The sequence below is a fragment of the Alligator sinensis genome, unplaced genomic scaffold (assembly GCF_000455745.1).
Source record: "Alligator sinensis unplaced genomic scaffold, ASM45574v1 scaffold1092_1, whole genome shotgun sequence".
Classification (NCBI taxonomy): domain Eukaryota; kingdom Metazoa; phylum Chordata; order Crocodylia; family Alligatoridae; genus Alligator; species Alligator sinensis.
In genome coordinates, this window is record NW_005842252.1 from 926,278 (window position 1) to 944,912 (window position 18,635).

General features: G+C 41.7%; 1 protein-coding gene across 1 annotated transcript in view; it reads right to left on the reverse strand.

The window, feature by feature from the left end:
• Positions 1 to 18,635, reverse strand: part of PPA2 (pyrophosphatase (inorganic) 2) — a gene marked incomplete at its 5' end in the record, with an annotated part of 68,932 nt that overhangs the window by 32,572 nt on the left and 17,725 nt on the right. Inside the window, 4 exons of the mRNA XM_006027575.3 lie at positions 6,125 to 6,251; positions 7,829 to 7,915; positions 11,919 to 12,038; positions 15,972 to 16,025. Coding sequence (XP_006027637.1) covers positions 6,125 to 6,251; positions 7,829 to 7,915; positions 11,919 to 12,038; positions 15,972 to 16,025 — 388 coding nt within the window. The remainder of the gene's footprint in view (positions 1 to 6,124; positions 6,252 to 7,828; positions 7,916 to 11,918; positions 12,039 to 15,971; positions 16,026 to 18,635) is intronic.

The window sequence follows — 18,635 nt, forward strand, 5'->3', positions numbered from 1 at the left end:
AGGCTGGGTACAGCTCCCTGCGGCAGCGAGCAGGAACCGCCAAAATATTCGGAGGCTTCCAGTTTGATTTGGACATTTTAATGGATCTCTTGATTTGATTCGGATTCGAAGATTCAGGCCCAAATTGGGCCGAACCTCCTCCAAATTGAATCGGCTACCAAAGCTTCGCACATTCCTAGTAGTTATGGATAAACTTACATTTTAGCACTTTCAAGGTAGCAGGGGAACTGTTGCTCAGGAGTGTGCTGCAGCCATAGGCAACTGGTAGCGGGAGGCACATGTCCCCCCTGACAGAGCCATCCCCTACCACCACTGCCGTCAGCAGCTTCTGCAGATGCTCGCCAACCTCATCCCCAGCTTCTGCAGGTGCTCGCCATCCCCATCCCTGCCACCAGCTTCTCTGGGTATCCCTTCAGACTCAGGAGGCAACAGTTGCCCATGGCTGTAGCTGTTTGCTGTTATGTCTACATGATGCTGTAGTGACACACATCAGCTAAAATCACCATAACTTGGACCCTGAAGTAGGGTTAAAATTGAGGCAGTTTTGCTATACCTGCATTGCTACAGATTCATACAGATCTAGTAGCTGAATCATATCAATTTGTACTGTTATCCATTGATACTAATAGAACTGTTACATCTCTCTATACCCTGTCTCCCTCCCAAAGAGAAATGTTGTGTGTGATGTACGGCTTGACTGACATAGGGCTTGTCCATGCCCCTTCCAATTAAAGTTGTAATATATAACATAATACATTATAAAGTGCAGTCCAAAGTACTTAGACCCATGCTCCCAAACACCACTTATAAGAGATGCTGAGCTCCTCTTGCTAGTCATAGGTATTGCAGTTGTAAACTCCAGCTTTTTCTCTACTCTGTATGAGAGAGATTCCTAGTCAGGCTTTCCAATTTAAACCAGCATTTATCAGTAAATGCCTGCAGGATTGGAGTCCTTTAGAGAACTGTAAATGAACAGTGAGAAATGCTCAGAAAACTGGGATTGCTCTGTTTTACATTCTGTCAAGTCTTCAGAAATCAATTGGTGTCATGAGAATGATTAAAATCCCACAACGGGAATATATGGACTACCTGGTGTGTGTTTAAATCAGCAAGAAAGTTAACACACACCATATGATTTCCAAGCACATACCACTTGGGTGTCTGAGAATTTTTCCCCCAAATCATCACCGGAGACTATGCACCTGCCAGGCAGAGACCAGATATGAGAATTCTCAGCCCAATTGCAAACATTTAGTAAATGGTATAAAATGACTGGAGAGAGAGGTTTAGAAAGCAATTCCTAGTCTCATCCATCCCTGTAAGGCAGTAGATATACCATAAGGCACCAGCATAACTATTATTGAGAGAAATGTCTCAGTTTTATCTACAGCTACTGTCCATTTAAATTAAAAAATCATGTCTCAGAAGAGGGAGAAGACTAGTATAATGGGACATCTTGTACTGAACATGCCAACAGATTTGTTTGTTTGCAGTGGGATCACTCCTAAACACTGGAAGCTACAGTCAAGTTTTTTTGAAGCAGATGGAGAACTTTTTAAAGAAAACAGCTGAGTGTGCAAGATAGGCTCTGAAGTGAAATTATCTTAAATATAAGGAACATTTTGCCGCTGATTAATAGAGAGTACACTTTTTTCATAATTTTTTATTCAAATGATTGATTATGCTTCAGGTTCAGATTCTTTTTTACTGGAAAGAGACAGTAGAGGAACACAATCAAATTTCAGGGTTTACAAAAAAAACCCCACATATTCTGGATAGCTAGGTAAATATTCTCCCTGAGAAAACAAGTGCGTGCATACACAGATGACAGGCAACAGCTTGTATTTTTTTTTTTGGGGGGGGGGGGGGGGTTTGTCCCATTCAATCACAGATTATTTACATATCCCTGCATAAAAAAGAGTACATTTGATTGAAGCCTCTACCATAAACCTTACTCGATATTTTCAGCTATTTTGGAATGGGTACAGTACCAGTGCATTTAAAAGCTCCACTTCAAGTTAAAAGTAGGCTTATTATATCTGACATATTATGGTGCCCAGTCTCCACACAAATATAATTTTAAAGAAATATCATATGTTTTACCTAACCAAAGGCTGTTTGTTGCTAGAAATAATGCATTATGGTGCCTGTGAAAACTTACTAACACACCTTTAAGTACAGATGCTGCAGGTTTTTTGAAGCATCAGTAATCTTTTGTCAGTATCTATAGTGTTGATTAGGATCTTTTACTGGAAAGCTATTCAGTTTTCTGTAAAACAAGCAAACAAATATGCAGTAGGAACTGGTAGGAGAGAAAGTATAGATCTGATACTCAAATACCATGCTGAATGTGGCTGCATACATGCATAAATAGATAAAATACTAATGATGTGGTGATACTGTTTCTGGGAGTGAATGCCTGCCCAGAAGGCATTCTATTGACCAATTTCCAGTATAAGAGGGAAAATGAAATGAAAGCATTATCAGTCTAGAAGGGACAATTACTTTTATTTATGAGTACCTTCAAATACCTGCAGGGCAATTACAGACAAGATGAAGATGGGCTTTTCTCTGTGGCTGTAGGGGGCAATACTAGGAACAATGACCTTAAGCTGCAGCAGGGGATATTTATATTGGAAGAACTTTATGACTAGGAGGGTGGTCAGACCCTAGATTTAAGCCATAGGATTTAAGGCATAGTGGCTGCCTAGAGAAATTGTGGAATCTCCATCCTTGAAAGTTTTGAGGAGCAGATTAGACAGATACTTGGCTGGGATGGTTTAGTCAGGGGTGCTCCTGCCTTGAGCAGGGGGAGGACTAAGTGACCCCTGTCATAGAGGTACCCGAAAACAAAGTTAGTTTGGAGGTCCACTATGTGGCATGCATGAATGTTCTCTCATATTAGGTCCATCCACTATTGGTATGTTCGTGGTATTAGGGGCTGGTAGGAGCCACGCATAGCCCATCAGGCTAGGGTGCCTGAGGAGCACCCATTATACCGGGAGACCCCCAGGGGGTCTGAGAACATACGGGGACAGAGGTCCCGGCTATCCGTGCCCAGGGAGTCGTAAGGCAGCCTCCCAACCTTATTCAACAGCAAAGACGTGGCGGGCGAGAATCGAGGGTGCCCTTGGGCCGAATTGGCACGGAGAGAGGGCCTTAAGGAGATCACGGCCCTCCTAAAGGACCCCGCCGTGACATCCATGTTACAGTTCCAAGGGGACTGCAGCTCTGTCATAGTACTGCCAAATCCTTTAGGGCAAAAATATTCATCAAACTAAAAACAGATTTAAGATGGAGCTACTGCACCAAACATTAGCATTTCACTCATGCATATATTCTACTTGTGCCTTGCCAGGCGCTCTCTCAACCAGATTCAGTTACGGTGCAAGAAAGTATGAGAAGTTAAAAAAAGAAATATTTTTAAATATGAAACTGATTAATTGTCAAGATCACTTGGCAGGGAAATCAATTTTTATTTAAAATTTACGATGGCACCCATTCCACTGTGCATTATGGAAAGCATGAGTATATATGATTCAAATAATGAGAGAATCTCCTTTCCTTAAGTTAAACTTCTTAGTTTCAGCCACAGCCAAAGTGTAAGCCAGCAGAAACACAATGCTGCAATTGATCTGCCCCAGTAATTTTAACCAACACTAACCCAAAAGGTTTCTTCCCTTTCATCACTCACAGGTGCTCTCAAAGTCATGGTGACCTTCAACAACAATAAGGGGAAGGCCATCTAAGTTACAGCAGCCCAGTGCTATGGAGAACAACTTGCTTTCTCACTGCACTCAGCCACCAGGAAAATGGCTCAGTAGCTTATCAAAACAATTCCTTACATACTTGCAAATGAATAGGACAGTTGGTCTCAAAACATATTAATTAAACTTGCAAATCATTGCTCAATATTTAGTACCATAATTTTCAATGATTTGATTTATTAAAAGTGAAGTCCTGTTTAGCCAAAGAACAGGTATAATACAAGCAAAGTGAAAACATCCCTTCCTCTACCTTAAGACATCTCAGGCCTGTTCTGAAAGTATTGCTTGCAGGAAGTACAGAAAGGTAGCTCAGGGCATGTCTTCACTATAGTCTGCTGTGTACAGTAGAGGTATTCAAGGTACCATAAGTGCCAGAAGCAGGAACAGATTTGCACATGGAATAATTTACCAAGAAACAAGCTCTGTCTTACTGCAGCTAGACTGCTTCTGGTACCTGATGTAGTGTGGGTATCTCTATACTATACTGCAGTGTGCAGTATAGAAACCCTCAGTCATCCATGGCAACTGAAGGGGACACTGCACATCTGAAGTATAGTAATTTCAGTAATGTATATGATCCCACATTTATCCCTACAAATATATTTTATCATCTTTTAACTGGTTTTTCCCTTGTTAATTGGCAAAAAAATCCACTCAGAACAGGGGAAAATGGAAGACCAGCTATATACAGGAAAAAGTATTTATAAAATAAGCACTGAAAAAACTAGTTTCTTTTAATTTCTTTCAGGATTAGGACATACCAGCATTACCATTTTTCACTGCTGTAGGTAAGTGCTTTTCAGATGAATGACATTTTTTAAGATAGCCTCTAAAGACTATGCTAAAAGGCTAGAGGTGTCTAACATAGACAGTACAGACAGCAGTTACATTTGTCATGAGACTGGCACTCTACCGCCATGCCGTGCCACATATGCACGACTGCAGAACACTTTAAAAAGTGGCTGATCACACAACAAATTAACCCTCGTCTAATGAAGGATCAGATGACGCCCACTCCAAAGTGGAGTGCCTTAGGGCAGGGATTCTCAACCTTTCGCACCTTACATCCCACCACCATTTCGTCAAAAAACCCTGGTCCCACCATGATAAAAACAAAACCCCACAAAATTGCACTGTTCTAGATATCTGTTGATTCATCTATATGAAGTGTAAACAACTGATTTTTTCAATCGGGCAATGAGTTGATGTCCCACCTACACAACCTTCGAGTCGAACTTGTGTTCCCTAGGGCCAATCTGTCAGTGCGATGCAGCCCAGCCCCACCCCTGGTGCTGTCTGCAGGAAGGGAGGGGGAGCTGCAGGCTGAGGTTTGCCAGACCTGAGTTGGAAGTGGGGGGGCACATGTATTGGAGTCCCCCACCTCATGGCCTCTCACCCGCTCCCCTCCTTCAGTTCAGGCCATACAAACCCCAGCCAGCAGCTCTCCCTCTCCCTCCCCCATTTCCCCTCCCTTCCTGCAGACAGCACCCAAGCCTGGAGCAACTAGTGGGGCTGCATCAGCCCAGCTCTCATGGTGGGTCAGGCAGGCAGACTCGACTCCCGCCTCCCCTGAACCATCCCCCCATCCAACAGGTGAATGTCTAGGGAGGTGGAGGATCGCTCTAACTCATAGTACTTTATGCAAAGTCCCATTGGTTAGGGCAGGGACCTGCATGTCTGTCAGCACTGAGTTGTCTTTTAACATCTGTCTTCTTTGATGACACTACCAACAAAGAAAGCTATTGCTACCACAAATGGCCCTAACGTATCATATGGTGATATTCTCAGTGGCATGGGAACCAGAGCCAAAGACTGCAGGACACTGAAAATTTAGGGACATCCTCATTGTGCAAAGATGTACCTCTGATATTAACATGAACTAAAAATCCTCATGCAGAAGGTGCTCTAAGTAAAACTCATTTGCAAGAGTGTAGATGTGGCAAGAGATGAAACTTTATATTGCTTTCCAACTGCTATTACTTAAGTTTTCTCTCATAAGGCTCTCTGCGTGACATCTTCTGAGTGAATCTTGAGATACACTAACCCTCGGGGGGGTAGTGGGTAAGATCCAGGCACGCACTTTGAAGAAGGCATCTGAATTCATGCCAAAGAGAATAAATGAATACACACACCATTGTTTTTTGGCTAGCTGCCTCTTCCTGTCCATGTGTTAGAGTCAAACGGTGCTCTACTGGGCATGCAATCAAAAGCAAAGTGCACATATTTAAATCTGGAGTTGGACATCAGGTAATGAGACCCACTTTCTGACATAAATCATTTTGAATTCCAGGGTTACCCCTGACTCAAAGTTCATTTACTGAAACATGCATCAAGTAAAAAGACATAAAGATACTTGCCATGGATTTTCTCGGCTTCTGGGTCATCCATACCAATGGCAATAATCTTCCAGTCTGTCTCTCCTTCATCAATAAGAGCCAGAACTCCCAGAACTTTCACCTGGACAATCTCACCAGAAGATCGAACCTGAATTATAGCACCACAGTCTCAGAAAGATACAGAAAGGATACATATTCACAACCTCTTTGTATTATCATAGAGACAAAGTGGTCTGTTGCTCTGCCAGGAACATAACAGAGTTGGCAAGGGAAATTTTTTTTTTTTTTACTGCTATCCCTGGTTGATTCCTATGCCTATCTGCCCTTCTCTCCCCTCCATTCTTTTCTAACTGCTGATCAAGGATCTCAGCAATTTAATCAAAAAGAAAACTGACACATTCCAGCAAGAATTTTCTTCCCTTATCCTATTTTACATCACAGCTCCTCCCCGCCCCCCGCCCCTTCCTGTAAATCTTCACCCCACTCCATGACTCAAAGACATCACGTGTTTGTTTTCTAATCCCTCTTACCTGCTCCTTCCTCTCTCTCTCAGCTTCTTTCTGTGAACCTACATCTATAGAAGCCACATGGAACCTAGCCACAGCTACATGGAACCTACTGACTCCCCGAATACAACCCTAACTTGATCTTCTCCTTTCCCTGCAAGCCCCAGGAGTGCCAGTGTTTATTCTAGCTGTAGTCACTTCCTTCACTTCCTCTCCTCCAACTCTCTTCTGGATCATCAAGAATTCAAATTTATACCCTTCCCCTTCACTGAAACAGCCTTTAACCTTAGCAATCTCCCTCTCAGATGGATGCTCCAAGGGGCTTCTCCAGGTTCTCAAGGGATATCACCTTTGGATGACTTCTCTCCTTCTTAAAATGAAAAGAGCCTCCTAGACCACACAGTCCAATCCCCTCAGTTTGTAGGCAACTGTGTACCCAAGATTCCCTGGTATCACCACTTCAGACCCTCATGCACAAAACCAGAAACATCAACAACATCATACAACACATAAGTAAAAAGCAGAAACAAGAGAGCCTTGCCAATGCCCTAGCACAGCACTGACAGAGAAGTAACATGTTAATATATGCTCCCTGCAGACCATAAACTCCCCTCCTTACTACTTCACATGACCTTTCATATCACTTCTTACACCCATCTCAGTCAGCAGTATGCCATAAACTCTACCAGACTGCCATCTCTACCCTTTCTTATCTCTGGGTAATATTAACCACTTTCACAGCATCAACTATTATCTCTCAGTAGTTAACTCCCATGGCAGTCCAGCATAATTCCACTGTTTTTCAGACAACTTTTCCCAATCGTACATACTGCTGCCAGTTCTCGCTCTACAAGTTAAAAAAATGAATTCATTATATTTATCTTGCCAAAGCCCTGCACTCTCTCTTTGCTGCTTTCTCCTTCGTCTAGCACCATCACAAACTAGGTTTCTCTTGCCAGTTACTTAGCCTTAAAATTTGTTTTTGTCAACTCTTCTTTTCTCCCTTGCCCATTATCCAGGCTCTTCTACATAATATGGGTTCTTGCTTTCTCTCTAAAACACCCATTTCTGCTTCATAGGAGAATCTTTCCTATGTTTTATCATCCCCCAGCCCTGACTACTGCAATCTCTTCTTCTCACTGACTGCTCCCCTCCCTCCCCTCTATTAAAAAAAGCTGCTGCCAAAATATTAAAAATAACTTTGGCAATTAAGACAAACCTTTGAGCCTATTTCACAAACATCAATGGGATCATTATCCCCACAGCATCCTGTGCTATTATCTGTATGGTTTGGATCTTCCCAGGTCTGTTAAAAGAATGAGAAACACACATTTAATTATTAAACTTCAGTTACAATTCTTTTCTCTTGCCATCAAGTTATGCAGATTATTGAAAATCACTGAAAATCATAGCTCTCCCTCTTTCTTGCAAAAGATGTGATTAGTCAAAGAAGACAGGAAATCTTGTGAACCTGGATAACACACCTAACCAAGCAACACCCTCTTCAGGTAAAAATGCTAACTGGAGACTGGGATTGTTTTTAAAAGATATGCTCAAAATCAAACAGAAATTACTGAACTTGATGTAGGAATTACTGGATGAAAAAACTATGGACTATATTACATAGTAGATCAGATTAGGTTGGCAAAATGTTCTCTTCTGACCTAAAAACTTATGAACTTGTGTGTGCTGTCAGAATCATCAAAGGTTTTATAGTCTACAAACCATTTTTTGGACACTACTGCTTGATCTGATTTTCAACCAACTATGATCCATGTTTAAACCTTGCCTATTTAAACGCTTATGTGACTGTTTTTCTTGGCTGCTCAATCCATAACATACCACTTAATTTCTATGTCTCTAAACTGCAAAATGAAGATTTGACTGTAGTACATGCTAGAATACCTCTGCTAGTATATGTCACCATGGCAGTCAAGATGCAGTGGTAAGGAATTCAATTTTTGCTAAAAATTAGGGTCAGAGCCCATCACAGACCCTGGGTGCAAGCTACTGAGAGTACACGCTAAAACCTTGGCTACCACGTAGTCGTTGCTATTGTTACCCATATTAGCTAGGCTAAACTAGCATGTCAAATGCCTACTCTGTAATATGATCAACTACTTCCAAGTATGCTTTATTTGTGCTGACAAATGCCTATGATCCTATGATCTTTCAGAGGGCTGGGTGCAATAAAAGGAGTACAATTTCCTTTCAATACGATATTAGAACAAAAAAAAAAAAACCCAACCTCTTTTACAACTGGAAACCCACTATTTATTTATGGCTTGCACTCCTGGTATTGTCACAAACCCATATAAACAAGTGGCAATTTCAATAGATGTCACTGCCCCAAGCAGGATGGGAATTTTTCAAATGCTGGCTCCTCTGCTCCAGTGCTGCTCCTGTCTTTGACCATGAAGTTGCCTTAACCTTTCCTTTTAAGTGTCCTGACAAAGTGTTGTCATCTTTAAAACTAACAACCGGATTGTTTTAGTCCTTCCACTGTTAGTAAGTGCTTATCATCAGAAGTTATTTCACTGCTATCAGTGACACTCATTTTGTGGCTTTTTTAGCCTTTCAAAGTAGGTAATTGTTTCAACTTGAGGATTTTTCCATTCTCTTTCAAATAATGAACGTACTAGAAATCAATGAGCAAAACACAGCCCCAAAACAAGGGCTTGTTATTTAGGTCAGCCCATTTGGATGAGAAAGAAAAGACCCAGATACTGAATTTTTTTCCAAGGCAGTCTCATGTACTGCCTCCTCTCTGTTAGTAAAACAGCTCTAAGATCATTTAAAAGATTTTTTTGCTACAATGCCTCAAATCTGGATGTTTCTGCCTCTGAACTAGAAAAGGTAAATAATGTGACATTTTCTTGTGAAGAACAGTTTTAGGCTACAGGTCTGACCAAATGAGTCTTTTCATTGTCTCTAGTGGGGTTTGCATTTAGTGAACTTTCAAAAAGTTAAACTCGTGCACTTGCTAAATAAAATGTATTTGCTGCACATTTTACTGATTTATTAAGGCCACCATTTCATGCTGATGAAGCAGAGAAGGGAAAATGACAGCAGGACTATTCATCATTGCAGGAGCTCCTTTACTGTCCAGACAATGCTACCATAAGACTTACTTTTCTCACGTCCTGCTGAATGTTTACTGTCTGAAGCATAAGATTCATTAGGGGAGCTGTCATTGTTCTACTTACACTGGCTAATGGTGATGGCCCTAGTTTTAATCCAGAATTTTAAACTCAGGCAAACCCTAATTTGTTCCAAGTAAGAACAATGGAAAAGAAACTTCCACTTTGAAATGGAGGGCCTCTCTTGAATCCACTGCTGCTTTTCCATTGAATATACTGCTACCCACATACCATCAATATTTATTTTTGTAGTCACTAACTTTTAAGTATTACCAGATTTTCTCACGAATAACATGCTCCCAAAGATAATACATACCTTGTTTTTGAAAGGCAGAAGAAAAAAGATTTTTCCAGAGTGATAGATTAAGGACAGAGCCTAATCGTCAACTCTCTGAGGGTGCTCCCTTTCCTGCATAACTAAAGCTCAATCCCTGGCTGCTGATGAAGACTGACCTCCATGGATGGATCCATGGTTTTGAAAAAAGCTGAAGAGGCTTTGAAACTGAGAGCATGTAACAGACAGCAAAATAAGCACAATTTCCCTTAAAAAGTTTAGCTTGATTAGTGGAACATTATGACCATTAAAAAAATAAGAGACTATCCCTAACACCTGCAGAGTGAAGAACAAATGAGCCATTAAGACAATTGATTCCCTCAGCTGCCTAAACAGCAATACCATAGCTGTTGCACTGCAAAGGAGGAATTAAACCACGTTGCTTCCAACCCCAAGCAGAAAATCAACTTTCCTGCCTAATACTCATACTCCTTCTGGGGCGGGGGCTGATATTTGAGGGAAAGTTACATGTTATATATGAGAAAATACAGTTATTACCCATTCACACAGATGTTTTATTAGTAGATCACTGCTTGATACTCAGTCTGGGCCATCAGGAACAAAGCAAATATTTAGCAATTTCTCTTTGGTGGGCTCTATGAAACATCTTCTTAACCTCACACTTGCTCCCAAGAACATTCCCAATAAGTCTTCATCTCACAATGGGAACTAATTGTAGAGCAGGCCTAAACATTTTAATTGAAACCATTTTGTATATGTATGTCAAAAATTGCCATTTCATCAAAATATGCTGGGGTTGTTGAAAACACAAGTTTAAATCTCTGTGCCAAACATCCAGAGCAGAGGCTTGAACTTGGGTCTCCCTCATTTCTGGTGAATGCCTTGACCACCAGGCCATTGGTTGCGTATGATTTTTTTCATGAAAAGATTTAAAAGGTCTCATTTTTTGTTCTGTACTTGAGTGAAAACAAGTTTTAAAACTTCCAAATCTTTCATGAAATGGAGTTGGTTGTCACCTAACTCACTGGAAACTTGTCAGCTATCTCTGAAGATAGGACAAAGATAGAACTACTATCCTCTATTACTGGAGGAGGCATCTCCAGGTCAGGGTTGACATGGTTATGCATTGCCACTGCTTATGCGGTGGACGTCCTCTGGGTAAACAAGAGGATACCATTCTCTGAAGAAGTCAGTTTGAAATCTTTCAGTACCAATTCTGGATACACACAAATACACATTTTGCGTTGCTACTCTTATTCTCCTATTGTGTTAAATTACCATTCATTTTATTCTTTATTTTTATCAAGTTTTGAATTTCAGCCACTGATTAACACTAATAATGGATATTTTATAATACAGTAGGACGAGAAAAAAAATCTAAAAGGTTAAAAAAAAGACAAATAGAATCAATCTGAAAAAGAACTATCCTTATATTTTCCGCCTTGCCAAAGACTTTAAGAGATTCCAATTACTATTTACACTGTCATATATGAATAGCTATATGAATTTATTATAACCATCTTGTTTAAGGGAAAAATGTTAATACAACTCGGCTTAAGTACTTTTGAATGATACAGGGATGACAATATAATCCTGTCACGCACAGCACAGAGATTCATAAAATATAAGCTCAAGGTTCCTTAAATATTTAACTCTTTCCTGAAATAGTGCATATTTATTTACACGCACACACCGCAATTCTGATAAAAATTTATGGATACAATAAAGCTACGCATAAAGAAAATCCTAATTTACAAATCTATCATACAGAAACATCCTTCTTGCAACTGATTTGCATTCAGGCGGTGCTCAGGATTTATAAGGCAATTTACTCAGAAGACAGAAAAGTTTCACCATTATAACAAAAATGTTACCTGAGGGAGGGCACCATAATTCCATATATAACCCTTGTGAGGGAAGATATTTGCTACATATCGAAGCTTGCCTTTCTTTATATCTTGTTTAATGGGATTCAACGGCTCCTTGGTGGCAATCTAATCAGATCGTGAAACAGAAAGAGAGAAGAGAATTCTAAAATGGATGGCAATTAATCCTGGACCCAACTAGTTAAAAAGTTGCCTTCTGGGCAGCAGAAACTGTATACCTGTGGTTTGTAGAGGTTTAAAAAAAGCGCAATAGCCTCACTGTAAATCTCAAGGGTCGTGTTCAAAAACAGGCTTGTTATTAATGTTTTAAACACTGGCATGAAGTATTGAAGGAGACAAAAAAAACTGGATCCAGACAAGGAAAGTCATATTATAAGGAGTTTTGTCATAAATACTGAAAGAAATTTAAATTGGAAGCCTCTGCACTTAATGAGTCAAATTCCACAGTGAGATAAATGATGGCACAAGTTGATCAGAGAGCAGGAGCTCTGCCAGCAATTGGAAATTTCTGCATCATACCACTGCCTGTTAGTCGCTGTCCTGCTACGTATGCTTCCACATGCATGCGAAGCTTCTCATGCACTGCCACTTAACAGCAAACAGATGAGAAATTTGTAAGTAAATCAAGTAAAAAGAAGTAAAAAAATACTTTGCAGGGAGCTAGTCAGGTCTATTGTAGAATACCTTATCCCACGGCAGCTGTTCCGGTCAGCTTACCCATACAGACAAGCATTATGCTACTTTCCACATCTGTTTTCTGAGCAAATTATACTCAGTGCCTGTCTGAAACCACCTCTAACACCAACAGTGAAACTGGCCTAAGAAGTTCCATCCTCTCACAAAATATTTGAATGGGATATTGTGCCTGCAGTCAGTTTTGTATATTACTTAACTGCAAAACCTTCTTCACAAGTTGACATTATTATTTGTACAACTCTCATTTCAGTCAGGATTATACCGACTGTTAACCACACCCTGACAGTAGAAATCTGGAATAGCTTCATAGAGATAACTGATGCTGCTCCAGATGTGCAAAAATGAACTACTGGCAGAGTCTGGCTTCAAAAAAAAATTATTTTAGGAAAATCTGGGTGAGGTCCAAGGAGACTGAGCAGGCTCAAAGGGCAGAATGATATAAAACAGTAGGTTTGAACCTTTTTTCATTTGCAGACCCCTAAAAAAATTTCCATGGAGGTCCAGACCACTTTGAATGGTAAGTGTGAGTATTCACAGACTTTGGATTTATCACAATCATCTTTTGCGGACCCCTTAGACAGTCTGAAGACCCAACCACAGGTTGAAAACCAGTAATATAAAAGAAATGTGGTCTGAGAGGACAGAACAGGGAGGAAATTGCCTTAAGACAGATTTCAGTGACTTTGGTATAAAGAACTTCAGAACCACACAAGAAAAACTTCATACAGAGAGACCTCATCTAGAGCGTTTCTCAGCCCATGGGTTGTAACCCAAAAGCGCGTCACAAGAATATATGAAAGGGTCATGAATAATCACAGAAAAACAAGGAAAAATATGGGAAATCGTGGATTTTCTACTTTAAAGGAGAAAAACGCAAGAAAGCATGGGTTTCCCTTTGCAGACTGGCAGAGTTGCAATCTGCAAGGGGCTGCTTGGAGCTGGGGGAGAAGAGGAGGAGGGTGATCAGGCAGGGGGCACCATGTGCATGTGTGCATATACACATGCACGTGGCAGGCAGGATGGAGAGCAGCTCCCCACAGGTAAGTCTCTGGTGGTGGGGGTGAGGGAGGCATAGACAGTGCATCAGGGAGGCAGGGGGAACAGAAGACACACTGGGGGACAGGGAGCCAAAATCTGTGTGCCCATAGTGGGCACAGGGCTGAAGCCTAGCCGGACTGGCACGGGCAGGAGCTGCCTCCATGATCCAGTGGCCAGGTGCTGGCATGGGACAGAGGACCAAAATTCGTTGCTACCGCCACTGCTGCCGCTGTCATGAACCCTGCACCAGCTGCGCTGCCAGAAGCATGAGGTATAACGGATGGGAAGGGGTCACACTTCCCTCACCTGCTCCTGCCACCAGCCACCTGCACGCCAGGCCACAGCCACGTGCCATGGCCTGGCCACTGCCGCTCCCCTCACACCATGGCTCTACCCAGGAGGGGAGGTGTGGTGGCAAGCAGCACAGACAGCCTGAAGGGAGTGGTGGCAGCAGTGGCCAGGCCATGGCGCCAGGGTAGAACCATGACCCAGTGCGTGAGCAGCTGGCAATCAAAGAAGATGAGGGCAGTGTGACCTCCTCACCCCCCCGGTCTGTTACTCCTTGCACTGCGGGTGGTACAGCTGGTGTGGGGGACCCGGCAGCAGCGGCAGCAATGAGTCTCGCCAGCCTGTGTCAGGTCCCACCCACTGGGCCGCAGAGGTGGCTCCTGCCTATGCCAGGAGAGTCCCTTGCCTGCTGTAGGCATACAAATCTGGGGGGGTATGCCTGGGTGGGTACATGCCCCACCCCCACACATACCCCCTGCCCCACACACCCACCTGCAGCCCCACACATTGGGGGGCTGTGGCCTGGGGCCGTGGGGCAGCGTTGTATGTAAGGGGTATCAGGAGAGTTCAGGGTGTGGGGGGCTGTAGGTTGGAAATAAGGGGCACTGGCAGGGCCCCAGGGGGCTGCGAGTCGGGAGTGAGAGATCCCGGCAATTTGCATTGTGCAAACTGCACAACGAATGTCACCTGGGAGTAATGGAGAGCCGCATGTTGATATTGTTGTTAATATTTTCCTGTTGATGTTCATTTCTGTCTTTAAAATCAAGACTGTTGAGCTGCTTTAACTTGTAGGGTGTAACACATATTTTGGGGCCAAAATATCTGTATGTTTTCTTCTTACCATTTATGCTGTTAGAATTGTGGCAGGATGCAAGGCAACCCTTACCTCAGCAGTATCTCAAGAGCTTCTGCATGCCACAAAGTTACTGGGTCAACTAAAAGCAGCCACCGCTTGCATCCTTGCAAGAAGCAAGGTATAAAGAAACCACATAAGGTTGTCAAAAAAAGTACATCAGGTCACGCTCCCAATGAGACAGCAGAGTGCCTTAAAGGTGTCAAACGAGAAAATAAATGTAAAGGTAGCCCAGACAACCAGTTAAACCTTTGAAGAATGGAGATGAATTAGGGCTGTGAGGAAGAGGACACTTAGCCCTCACCTGATACCCTCATAATATGTAAGCAGATTACCCAAGAGGATTAAAACCAGGGCTATGATTCCCAGATGTATGAGCTGTGGTAGTGAAAACAGTTTACATGACCTTCAATGTTATTTCAGGATCAGGAAAAAAAAAAATTTAAAGCTCTGGATGGGGCATTGCCACAACCATTAACAGCCTGTCCCTGTTCTCAAGACATTATGGAAGGCAGTCCTGAAATTAATATATAACCTAGGGATCAAGTACATTATTGTGAGATCTAACAGTCATTTTACCTAGACTACAAATGAAGCATTCCCAAGCCTCTGTACTGTGACACAGCAGAGGACTGCTCCAGTTGGGCTCTGCATTTAAAACTTCAAAAGCTCGTTTTTCTTGAGAAGAAACAAAGTGCCACTAAACAGTCTGGGGCAGAAGGCAATGTTTGCCATTTGCAAATGCAAAAGAGTCAAAAACTGGACTGGCAAGCTGTCATTTCCTCACTAGATAAGCCCATAGGGAGGCATTAAATCCTAAATTAAATGAATTACTGAGAGTAGAATCGAGCCCAGGACATCATCCTGCAATCTAATGTTTTTAGGTTGTGTTTTCTCTCTCATTCATGTTGCTCAGCATCATACTCTACACCTTGAAATCCATCTGACTATTGAAAAGGTACTACCTCATTGATACAAAATTCCCCCTTTAACAGTTATATTTCTTGCAATTAAATATGTTACTAAGCATACCTTGAAGAATGTCGCAGCAGTAAAAATGTTGCATGAAAAGATATAACATTTTTAAGTTTTGGAAAAGATCAAATCATCAACAGTTTTGCAAATATCTATATACTCAAGGCAATTTATCTCCTTGACTGAATTACCTCCATTTTGGCATTTGTCCAACGAGGCACCTCTATAACCATATTAAACACTACCTAAAATAAAAGAAAAAAAAAGATTTTAAAATAAAAGTAGGTTGGCTAAAAACAGTGCATGAGGCAATACAAGTTATTCCTCCCATAACCTATACATGGATACAACAATATAGGTCAACTCTGACTGCATAACTTTCTCAATACAACATGTTCACAAACCTGAAACTTTTCACATAATTCTACTTTTTCAGTGGTAAAAGAGAGAGTAACAGCTAGGTAAGACTGAGACACCTGCATGATGCTTTTTAGTTTGGTCTCTGACACACTTCTGCACCAACAGCTGAATAAGCCTGTGGACCTCATTCTCACAAAATACCATTGAAGCCCATAGTTTTGCAGCATTCAAAAAAGACTGGATATGTAGGATATGTATAAAGAATACCCAATAACAAAAAAGGAAGATTTTTGGAAGAAATATGAGAGAATTTTTGCCTCATGCTCTCAGACAAAAATCTAACCACTGAAGGGAAGTTCATTTTTTTCCTTGGAGGCAAGTCATCCTATAACTGCCCTAATGCAAATGTTGTTTGCGCCAGCCTCTAAAGCACTTAGTACTGGCTACTTGGAACAAAATAAACCAAATGGCAATTCCTATGTATTATTTTCTACTGTGTAACTGAAATAAGTCAGAAAATATAAAACAAAAGGAAAAAATGAAAATATGTTGTATTATTGATTAAAATACTTTAATAACCCCAGCAAATTTCATGTTTATGTTGTGTCACATCATCATTGCTGCCCTCAAGACAAGATGAGCAACAACTCATTTTAAGACAATGCATAGGTTTCTACAAAAATAGGTTTCTACTAACTTCAGCACAATTGCATCAGGCACTGACTTTATCACTAAATCTCACCTTATGTTGAACCCCAGAAGATACCTCACTATAGTAGCTGAACTAAGAAAATACTGTTTAGCTTAGTGGACTGATCAAACCCAGCTCTTACAGTGCCATGCTCAGCTCTACTTCCAAAGTGGGGTGAGTACCAAGATAAGTGGAGAAAAGGAGAATCTGGGATGTCACTCTCGCTGATTTCTTCCTAAAGGTCTTAACTTATTCACATTCCTCTCCCAGAAAAAATTCCAAAAACTTTTTACTTTAATTTCTCTAACTGTCATGTCCACAATGTGACAGATCCTGTCTTAAGGAAGGAGGGTTAGTTTGGTAAGGATATATAAACCTTGGCTGGAAAAGTGAAAATGGCTACAGAAGACCAAATTAATATTCACTCAGATGTGGATGCTTAGGGTCAGATAAAGGATTTACAAAGTCTTCCTGAAATGAGCCAGGCAATGCCTTCATCACCACTGGAAATTGATTTTTGTTGTAAAGGAGATTGCAGATTTTTAGTGTTGCATCTGTACATTTTCCTGACTATATGTCTATGAGTGCAGCTTCTGCAAAATATAGATTTGGTTTTAAAATTAAATAGACGAAGCACTACAGAAGTCTTCAGTGACTCAATAAGGACTCTGAGGGCCAAATCCTCAGCTAGGGTAAATCAATGTAGTACCAAAGACTTCAATAAATGGCACTGATTTATCCCAGCTGGGGTTCTGGCCCTCAGAATTTGTAGCATGTGTCAAACATGAATTACCAAGAGCTTTAAATATGACAGCCTGACAGATTAATTCATATGGTGGGGAGGAAAGGCCTCTCTCTAATGCTTAGTGCTACAAGGATTGACAAATTTAATTCTTCACTCAGGGCTGATGTTTATAAGTAACAAAAAATTGTCAATCTTTGCACTGAAGAGCCAAGACACTTGTCCTATGGACAGAGGATTCAAAGTGGGGTGGAAATCAGAGGTGTGTATTGCAGGTGAAAGGGAGGAAAATGCTGCCCATTCCTGCTTTAAATTTTCTTTGCTAGGTTTTCTTTATCCTTTTCCTCTTTCTCTTTTTGACTGTTCTCCCTCTTGCCTGTTTAGATTTCACTCTGGGGGATTTTCCCAGGATTCCCATCTCCTTCTGCCAGAGATACCACTCCTGCTTCGTGACTTGAACATCTTTACATTATCTCAATGCACTGCCACAACTTGCTTCAGTGGAGTGAACAAAAGAGTGAGTGCCAACCTGCACTTCGGAGGTGCCACCTGTATACAGGTGTGATGCCTGTGGCTCACCACCTGCAGCAAGGCCCAGAACCCAACTAGTTTGGACTTGGGTGCATGCGAGTCTTGCGGGGACAGGGAAGAAGGCAGAGTGAGGATTCCCAAAAGCCAGCTGTATGGCAGGCCTAGATGGAAGTTGCCCCTACGATGCTCACACAGCCTACTGACAGTTTCCCCAGCTGTGCAAGCTGACAGCAATTTCAGAGGAGCCTTCTGCTAGAACTCTGTTTTGTCCTTGTTTTTTCCCATCAGTTTTGCAGAAATAGGCCACACATGCTGAGGGCACAGCTCTATTGGGCACATAATTCTCTAAAACAGTTGTGCCAAACCTCCTGAACCTCCTGGCCCCACAAGCTGGATGAGTGGCACAGGGTCAGTCTCTGGGCCAGATCCTGTTCAGAGTCAGTGCATGGGCCGAATCTGCTGCACAGGGCCACATCATCCAGCCTACAGGGCTTCCCCAAGGTCAAGAAACTTGGCAGCAGGACAGCAGGA